This window comes from Oncorhynchus clarkii, chromosome 27, assembly GCF_045791955.1.
Source record: "Oncorhynchus clarkii lewisi isolate Uvic-CL-2024 chromosome 27, UVic_Ocla_1.0, whole genome shotgun sequence".
NCBI classification, from domain to species: Eukaryota; Metazoa; Chordata; class Actinopteri; order Salmoniformes; family Salmonidae; genus Oncorhynchus; species Oncorhynchus clarkii.
Genome location: NC_092173.1, coordinates 6,475,887 through 6,485,886, shown reverse-complemented (window position 1 = coordinate 6,485,886; position 10,000 = coordinate 6,475,887). Strand labels below are relative to the sequence as shown.

The following is a 10,000-nucleotide window of genomic DNA, read 5'->3' as shown; positions in this document are numbered from 1 at the left end:
TGTCCTTTGGACGGCAACGCAGTGGGCTGGGTTATGAGCACAATGTCACTGCGGAGGAAAGGAATGTGATAAAGGAGAAGAGGAAGAAGGGAGTCATTGGAGTGTATATTAGATCCAGGCCGGAACTGGTTTGATTCATTTTTTCATTAGATGAAACACAGGTGCCTGTACTCACTTCCTGCTCCCTTTGCTTTTAGGGAGCCTTAAAACCGCCATGAAAAACACACAGAAAAAAAAAGATTTAAAAAACACTGAAAATATCAAAAAGATCCAGACCTAAAGTAAAGACAATTCCCGCCTAACCCATTTCCCTGTAGAAATGAATGAACATTTATGATGCTGCTTCTAACAAATAACCAATGCATTTTTCTTAGCATGTGAATGTTGTTTATATATATATGCGACACGTCCATACCACAGGAAAGACTGCTCTCTAGTGTTCTGTCATCACCTGGCCTGCATGCATAGTGGATCTGTAGGCTACTTGCAGTTTCTTCACATCCACTTCATTCGATGCAAACCCCCACAGCACTAACATGTTCATGTGGCGACGAGCCTATAACAGGATAATGCCCTCCATCTTCAGTACTGCAAAACATTGCACCATTGACTCGGATGCCAACTACCAAGCTGGCTCATCATCGCTACCCCCTTGACCTTGTGTAGCCTACACTGTCCCATATTCAAATCAATTGCCATATGAACCGAAAGACCCACTACTGGTATGCATGAGTTTGAGCTGCAGAATGTAGCTACTACAAAGGTTCGTTGTCCGTAATCAAAGCATTCCTTTATGACTCCGGCCCCTCAAGACTGAACGTCATATTGCCTCGATGGGAAACATGCAATTCTCAAAGCGAGCATCTCAAACCAGGCCAAGCCATAACTCATCTGTTTAAATGTATTTATCTCATTTTCAACCTGTTTCTAAAGCAAATGGGTTACTTGTACATCCATATTTGTTCAAATTCAGAGGTGCCACTTGAAGTGACGACCACACCTTTATACGTCTAGGTGTGTGTAAAGCATCATTGTAGTTGCAGAGCTAAGACCCATACATGAATGTCCACTTCGTAGGGTTTACTCATCTGAGATGGAAATGTAGTAGGCCCCTCCATCTCCGTCTCCTCGTCCTGAGACAGTAAAATGTACAGGGCTTTAGGGAGAGAGTGGTGCTGTAGACTTAGGAAGGGTGTTAATAGGAACCTTACTTGTGTAGAGTATCCTTATGAACATCTAGACTGTGGTTGATATGAGGAGTAGAGAGCGATGTGCTTGTAGACTCTGTAGGGAAGGTGATGTTTGCCCCGGTTGATTATAACCGTATTGTGTGTGGCGATAGATAACAAGTTAGATCTGGACAACTAGTCTGTCTAGGGATAATCCATTCTAGACCTCCCTCCTTCTATTCCCTCACCATGTTGAGGTTGCATCGTAGGAAAGGTCTCCCTCATCACTTGACCTGCAGTACCTTTTTTTTTAAATTACCAGGGGCCCCGGTGACATGGAGAGCCAGGGAATGCTTTTAGACCGAGTGCTGCCATACTCACTTCCATCCCATGGTTGTGATTTGAATCCTATAGGGTCATTTAGTGGATGTAGTCGTGGCACTGGACTTACGTTTGCCATGTAGTGTCTTAGCTTTAGAGAGCATAAGGTGACACACATGATATTGCGGCATCGTTCCAGCAGGTTCTTGCAGAATCACCTTGTTCACCCTTTACCGTCTCTGCCGTTTCTGTATTCTACTCATACATGACCTGTGTTTAACGGAAGCAATACGACTGGCAACTTTCATGTGCTGTTGTGGTGGTAAAACAGATGATGCAATAGCCAACTCATGAAACTAGATACTGGGTACGGAGGTGTGCTACCTGCTTTATGCACTGATGTACCAACTGTTTGCAGTGATGTGGTCCATGGTGGCACTCCTGTCCATTGTATTACCCCGTTGAAAACCAGTGACACACAGAGACACACAGAGACACAAACACACACTCTCTCTCTATTGGTTCCATGTAGTCAGTGAACCATTACTCCTTTGACATTGGGGAAAAGCACACAAAGCCTGCCTCTGGGAGAAAAGCAATACTATTCAGTTGATCCTTGTCTGTCAGTGTCTTTGTATAATCAAGCCCTCCGTTGAGGTATTCGGAAGGATCATGTCGATGAAGAAAATGATTCATAAGGCTAGTTATTGTATCCGTATCTTGTTGTTTGCAGATTCATTGTCCCTTCTGTAACTTTAATCAGATCTGACAATGTACAAAAATACCATTAGTATTTCTTGTGTGTTACGAAGTACAGAGTTGTCCTTCACTGTTCACTGCTTCAGTATCTCTAGGAGAACAGTATCTGTTCAAGCCCCTCAGTATGAACAGTTCCACAAGCTCTGAGCTCAACTAGCCAAGTCTGAACTGAGATCAACCAGCTCTGAGCTCGACTACCCATGTCTGAACTGAGATCAACCAGCTCTGAGCTCGACTACCCATGTCTGAACTGAGATCAACCAGCTCTGAGCTCGACTAGCCATGTCTGAACTGAGATCAACCAGCTCTGAGCTCGACTAGCCATGTCTGAGCTGAGATCCACAAGCTCTGAGCTCAACTGGCCATGTCTGAGCTGAGATCCACAAGCTCTGAGCCTGATTGTGCACGTCTGAGCTGCGGGGCGCAGCAGTGAGCATGCCCAGTGTAGTGATCCTCTAGAGGCAGTCGCATAGCTGCAGTGATGCATTGTGGGCCACATGTTATGATGGACTAAAAGCTGCAATCAGCTCAAGCCTGCGTCGCCGCGGCAGATCCACACGACTCACCCTGTGAACCAACGTCTCAGGCAACACAGACTAACAGCATGGCTGGTAGTATTACGAGTATTACTTACAGCACAGTATTATTAGGCACCATTTGATAGAATCTCATCACACTTGCACAACCATGAAATGAAACAAATGTCATGTGTCTGTTAGTTTTGATACCTTGTGCACATTATGACAGTACACAGAAATACAGCAAGCCTGATGATTCACTGTTTTACGACTACAGCAAAAACCCGGAAAATGATACAGAGCTATATCTCACGTTCAATGTTATCAAAATACTTATCTAGCATGGGAAATCCAATCAACGCAAATACATGCCATGAATTCTCTGCAGCTCAAATAAGAATACTCCAATTTGCTGATAATGCATTGTACATTGCCACAAGGTATATGTGTTCAATATAAAGATCTACAATGAAAGTCGGGACACAAATATAAATATATCCAGTCATAACATTGTCTGCTTCTTATATAATAGATGTATTAATCATCTGATTTGATACTAATATGGGTTTCCTGTGGCCCACTGCCAGAGCGACTCCTACTCACACTGCCAAGCCAAGAGTTTGTGAAGTCTGCTCTCTGCTTCCCACATTCCAGTGCAGAGAACACCTCCTGCTCCAACCTGCAGTATACTGTACAGTACAGTACAGGTCCTCTGGCCAAACTACATTTTAAAACTCCTTTTCTAAGTTTTAGCCCACCAAGGCCAAGCAAACAAATAAGCAAAATAAAGTTGTATCTATTTTCATCCTTATCACAATGGGTGTGCATTTGTAGCCAACTGAAGCTACCCACAGCACAGTCTACTCTATAGTCAAATAGATAGGAATTTACTCTGAGCTCATAAGGTAGCCAGGTTACTGCCTGTTAGGATCACTACACACACACACAGGTTTACACAGTTTTCACCCATGATCCTCTACTCCACGGAGCTGTTCAGGGTTCTGAGGAGGGGCTGTTTTCGCTCCCTCACTGGCCTCACCCACAGGATGACTGTCTGTGGGTAGCAGTCCCTAGATGGCCAGGCTCGAATGGTCTCAAGTGGCAGTATCATCCTGATGTCTAAGTACAGCGCATTTGCTCTTTGTTATTGGGGTTTAACGAGTGCTGTGCTTCCACAATGTCTTGCTAAATTGTAACGACCACTGTCAAGCCCAAGCTGAGCATGAGGGCTAATGTGGCTCGTGCAGAGGAAAACAGCTCGCCCTCTCACCCACCAAAACACATACACGCTTACTGTGAGGCAGTCACTGACTGACCTGACTCAACCCCCTCAGGTCTCTGAGGTGATGCTTCCTTTAAGAACTATAAAGTGAATGTGCAACACACCCCTCCTACTCCTGTTTCTGTAATAGTGTCTAACGTTCTCCCCTCTCATTAACTATGCACCCCAATTGTTTTTTTCCCTCTGGAATTGTAGAGAAGAAAAAAAAAGTATATATATACAGGAAATAAAGGTTTGCATAAAAGGAGTCACTGTTGTGGATGTGTCCGTCTGTTGCTGTGTGAGCCTGTGGATGAACTTTATTGTTACTACGGTCTTGTAACTTCCCTACGTAACATCCTGGAAGACACAGTAGAATCAGACACTGCCGAGACATCCCATCACTCAAAGTTCATTCCAATCCAAATCTGATCATTTATTGAACACAGGCATCCCCTTTATCAAACGTACCAACAAATACAGACACATTTCTATCTTACACAGACAACCATTTCTACGTAGTAAACAATATTTAAAGAAAACACTCAAATGTTCACAATGTCTAAAAAAAAATACATGCTATTAAATCAGAACCGTGTACATGTAGTGCAAGTAAGGATTATTCCGATTGCCCAATGGAAATCTGTCGGCACATAGTGAATAGGTCTGACCACCTGAAAGTGTAAAAGTGAATCCATGACGGGATGTACAGTACGGCTAATGCCCCCGCCAATGACACATAATATGAAGAAAGGTTCACGTCACCGCACCGTACTTGAGGATCATTTAACATCATTTAAAATGTGATTTTCAACTGCATGACACAAAACTTCATCACCAATATATTTTCATGAAGACATTTCACCCATGGAAAGTTGGGTGAACATGTTGAACATTGTGCAATGCATGTCAATACGCACATAAAGATGTGGTCACATGACGACTTTACATTTATAAAACGTGGTCAAGTACAGTTGGTGTATGGCGGCCTTCTCGCAACCTCATTGACAAAAAGACAGCAGAGGCACTTGGTGAGAGTCCTGTCTCAAAAGTACTCAGTCATGTGGAAAACCCAGGCTTCGTCCCAAACGGCCCACTACTCCCTCGATAGTGCACTATTTTAAACCATAGTGCTCTGATCAAGAGTAGTGCACTATAAAGGCAATAGGGTGCCATTTCGGACGCAGCCCTAGACCGACTGTCGTCTCCAGCGACATTGTTACACTACCACGTCAGTGGTCCCTGAGGCACCGAAAATGGCACGTCACACTGTAAACAACCTGTTATAGAACCTGTTACATTTATACAATAAGTTAAATTTGTGTGTGTGTTATGTATTCTTGTAGGTGTTTTAAATTGCACTTCGAAGAGGATTCCTCTTCTATTCCCATAACAGAGCTCCATGTAGATCCACTGAAATCCATTCAGGTGGCCCAACCCAATAGAGCATTGGCTTTTGGTCATGTTTTGAGGCGTCAAGGGTTTTTCTAGAACAATAAAGTACACATGGTCAAACCATTGCATAGTGTACGATACACTATTATTAGTCTTGGTTTTCAGGGCAGCAGCATACAACATCTAGACTTTACATAGTACAAAGTAAAATGAAACACTCTTAAAATGCACTAGCTCCTTGCCTCTCCTGTGTGAGCGTACATACCTCCATGACAGTGTGGATCCAGTTGAGCATATCGTCCACGTTGCAGTAGACCCCTGGTTGACCCTCTCTGGCACAGCCGATCCCCCAACTCACCACCCCCACCAGCTGCCATTGTTCTGACAGGTACACTAGAGGACCACCACTGTCTCCCTACAACACATGACCCAACAGTGGCATTACGTACACTGGAATTAGGCACTATACACGTATGTCAAAGGCCACATTTGAGGTTGGATATTCTATACTCAATAAAATGTTATAAGGTCATCCCATTTGTTTTTTTACATGACAAGGCATTGAATTTATTCACGCCAAAAGCTATCTTAGTTCTCTTCTGTTTTTTCTCAAACCAAACATTACAGTGGCTTGTGAAAGTAATTAAAATAGATTATTGGGGGGTTTGTATCACTTGATTTACACAACATGACTACCACTTTGAAGATGCTAAATATATTTTTTGTGAAACAAAAAAACTTGAACGCATAACTATTCACCCCCCAATGTCAATACTTTGTAGAGCCACCTTTTGCAGCAATTCCAGCTGCAAGTCTCTTGGGGTATGTCTATTAGCTTGGCACATCTAGCCACTGGGACTTTGGCCCATTCTTCGAGGCAAAACTGCTCCAGCTCCTTCAAGTTGGATGGGTTCCGCTGGTGTACAGTAATCTTTAAGTCATACCACGGATTCTCAATTGGCTTGAGGTCTGGGCTTTGACTAGGCCATTCCAAGACATTTAAATGTTTCCCCTTAAACCACTCGACTGTTGATTTAGCTGTATGCTTATGGTCATTGTCCTGCTGGAAGGTGAACCTCCGTCCCAGTCTCAGATCTCTGGAAGACTGAAACAGGTTTCCCTCAATAATATCCCTGTATTTAGCGCCATCCATCATTCCTTCAATTCTGACCAGTTTTCAAGTGCCTGCCGATGAAAAACACCCCCACAGCATGATGCTGCCACCACGTTTCACTGTGGGGATGTTGTTCTCGGGTGATGAGAGGTGTTGGGTTTGGGCCTCCCGGGTGGCGCAGTGGTTAAGGGCGCTGTACTGCAGCGCCAGCTGTGCCATCAGAGACCCTGAGTTCGCGCCCAGGCTCTGTCGTAACCGGCCGCGACTGGGAGGTCCGTTGGGCAAAGTACAATTGGCCTAGCATCGTCCGGGTTAGGGAGGGCTTGGTCGGTAGGGATGTCCTTGTCTCATCGCACACCAGCGACTCTTGTGGCGGGCTGGGCGCAGTGTGCACTAACCAAGGTTGCCAGGTGCACAGTGTTTCCTCCGACACATTGGTGTCGGGGTTGGATGCGCGCTGTGTTAAGAAGCAGTGCGGAAGAAGCAGTGCGGCTAGGTTGGGTTGTGTATCGGAGGACGCATGACTTTCAACCTTCGTCTCTCCCGAGCCCGTACGGGAGTTGTAGCGATGAGACAAGATAGTAACTACTACAACAATTGGACACGACGAAATTGGGGAGAAAAAGGGGTAAAATTCACACAAAAAAAAGAGAGGTGTTGGGTTTGCGGCAGACATAGCATTTTCCTTGATAGCCAAAAAGCACAATTTTAGTCTCATCTGATCATATATTCTTCCATATATTTGAGGAGTCATGCCATTTGACGAACACCAAACGTGTTTGTTTCTTTTTTTCTTTAAGCAATGGCTTTTTTCTGGCCACTCTTCTATAAAGCCCATCTCTGTGGAGTGTACGGCTTAAAGTGGTCCGAGCTTTGCAGTTCCTTCAGGGTTATCTTTGGTCTCTTTGTTGCCTCAGATTAATGCCCTCCATGCCTGGTCCGTTAGTTTTGGTTGGTGGCCCTCTCTTGGCAGGTTTATTGTGGTGCCATATTCTTTCCATTTTTTAAATAACGGATTTTAATGGTGCTTTGTGGGATGTTCAAAGTTTCGGATATATTTGTATAACCCAACCCTGATCTGTACTTCTCCAGAACTTTGTCCCTGACCTTGCTTGGTAGTGCCCCTTGCTTAGTGGTGTTGCAGACTCTGGGGCTTTTCAGATCAGGTGTATATATACTAAGATCATGTGACACTTAAATAAAGTCCACCTGTGTGCAATCTAACTAATTATGTGACTTCTGAAGGTAATCGGTTGCACCAGATCTTGTTTAGGGGCTTCATAGCAAAGGGGTGAAGACATTTGCACGCACCACTTTTCCATTTTTTTTTTTTTTTTTTGAAACAAGTAATATTTTTCATTACACTTCACCAATTTGGACTATTTTGTGTATGTCCATTATATGAAATCCAAATAAAAACACATTTAAATTACAGTTTGTATATGCAACAAAATGGGAAAAACACCAAGGGGATTAATACTTTTGTAAGGCACTGTACCTGACATGCATCCACTTTGCCCTCCAGGTAACCAGCGCAAAGCATTCTGGGAGTAATTGAGTCACCGTAGACAGTGGGACTAGAGCACTGATCACTGTCTATAAGGGGAAGGATTGCCTTCTGGAGGACAGGAGACACTTTACCTGAGGGGAGAGAAAAGGTGACAGAGGGATGAGAAGGAGAAGAGGGGAAATCGACTATTAACATTTTAGTACATGTGCTTGTTGGATAGAGATGAAGAGGGTGAGAGAAAGGGAAGGGTAGTTTTGTTTGTTGTATGTTCACCCTTCTCATGGAGGTAGCCCCAGCCCGTCACCGTCATAGAGTCTCCTGCCTTCAGGCCCAGGTTCTTAGGGGGCAAACACACGGGCCGACGAGAGTCTGGTGGAGGAAACAGAACTTTATTGACATCTACTTCCTCAAATATACGTCACAGACTACAATCTAAATATACAGTATTTCCCTAGAGGGATGTCCAATGTTGCAACTCACTGAAATAGACAGTTTGATAAATTGGCCACTAGAGGTCAGAATCTACCCTGAATGCATTCTCTCTTCCCAGAATCTGCTTTTACAAATACATATTTCCATATCATTGTGTAGTGCTGTAGCATTCATTTTTGAGAGGGCTGAGAAATGTTCCTCATGGGAAGTCATTCAAAACCAGAATAGGTGGAGATGGGGCTTCTCCTATGATTAGCCTTTGCGAAAACTAGGAACTGTCCAGCAAATTCAGTGCCACAGTCTGTGTGTTGCTAAAATGTAACGTTGGGGAAGTGACATACTTCCTACAGTGATGGGTTTGGTCAGCCTCATCATGGCCAGGTCGTAGTCGTTGCTGGCTGCATTGTAGTCTCCGTTCAGTATGATCCTGTCTACATATGAGCCTCCCAGGGTGCCCATGTAAGTCCTCCCAGACACCACCCGCCAGCGACTCAGCTCCTTCTTACTACTGTAGGACCAGGAGAGAGAAGAGGTACAGGGGTTAACAGCCGGGCCTCGGTCTCTATCACCAGATACTTAAGCCTATTATACAATTGCAGACCTTGTGGGAGTTTCCACGTTGGATGGTCAGAGTTACATGTGTTATGTCTGTTTAAGCTAGTTGTAGATATTCACACATATTCTACAGTGTATATAGTTTGTATTGGATGTGCAGTGGTACTGACCCAGAGAAGCAGTGTGCTGCTGTGACAACCCAGCGTGACGACACCAGTGACCCTCCGCAGGTGTGTTGTCCGTTCTGCTGAAGGCTCACCTGCCACGGCCAGTCTTCTATAGACGCATCCACACCCCCCACGACACGGTCCGATTGCCCCCGCTCGCCACAGTCTGACACACACACACACAGGGGAAAGAGAGTTTATTTGTCCGTCATTTTACCAGGTAAGTTGACTGAGAACACGTTCTCGTTTGCAGCAACGACCTGGGGAATAGTTACAGGGGAGAGGAGGGGGATTAATGAGCCATTGTAAACCAGGGATTATTAGGTGACCGTGATGGTTTGAGGGCCAGATTGGGAATTTAGCCAGGACACAGGGGTTAACACCCCTACTCTTACGATAAGTGCCATGGGATCTTTAATGACCTCAGAGTCAGGAAACCCGTTTAACGTCCCATCCGAAAGACGGCACCCTACACAGGGCAGTGTCCCAAACCCTGGGACATTGGGAATTTTTTTTAGATCAGAGGAAAGAGTGCCTCCTACTGGCCCTCCAACACCACTTAGTTCCACTGTTAGTTCCACTGACAGTTAGTTCCACTGAAGAGTTTTGTAAAGTGCTAAGGCACACAAAGGTAGTTTGACGAGTAAATGTAGAATTAGCGCTGGAAGCGAACTCAAAGTAGCCCTTTGGTAGTTAGCGTTGCTACCTGTCAGTTAAGTGACACACTCAAGCTACCACTGACCCATTAAAGTGGCTTGTTGCCTGGATCCTGTCCAGTTTGCCTGCATTCTCTAGTCTC

The 10,000-nt window shown here is 44.6% G+C and overlaps 2 protein-coding genes across 3 annotated transcripts in view; one reads left to right on the top strand and one right to left on the bottom strand.

Annotated features, from left to right (window-relative positions):
• The window catches only part of LOC139385499 (sodium channel, voltage-gated, type IV, beta a), a 27,458-nt gene extending 23,161 nt beyond the window's left edge, over positions 1–4,297 (top strand). The window contains exon 5 of one of the 2 annotated variants that reach the window (XM_071130602.1): positions 1–4,297. This exon is cut by the window's left edge and continues 1,341 nt beyond it. The gene's annotated coding sequence lies outside the window, so the exon portion shown is untranslated. The other variant, XM_071130603.1, reaches the window with a different exon arrangement.
• A 152-nt stretch (positions 4,298–4,449) lies between these two features.
• Positions 4,450–10,000, bottom strand: part of LOC139385459 (transmembrane protease serine 4-like) — a 41,288-nt gene continuing 35,737 nt past the window's right edge. The window contains exons 8-13 of the mRNA XM_071130515.1: positions 9,205–9,367; positions 8,821–8,987; positions 8,321–8,416; positions 8,036–8,178; positions 5,689–5,838; positions 4,450–5,515 (exon numbers count right to left, since the gene is read on the bottom strand). Of these exons, the coding sequence (XP_070986616.1) occupies positions 5,504–5,515; positions 5,689–5,838; positions 8,036–8,178; positions 8,321–8,416; positions 8,821–8,987; positions 9,205–9,367 (731 nt within the window). The 3' untranslated portion in view covers positions 4,450–5,503. The remainder of the gene's footprint in view (positions 5,516–5,688; positions 5,839–8,035; positions 8,179–8,320; positions 8,417–8,820; positions 8,988–9,204; positions 9,368–10,000) is intronic.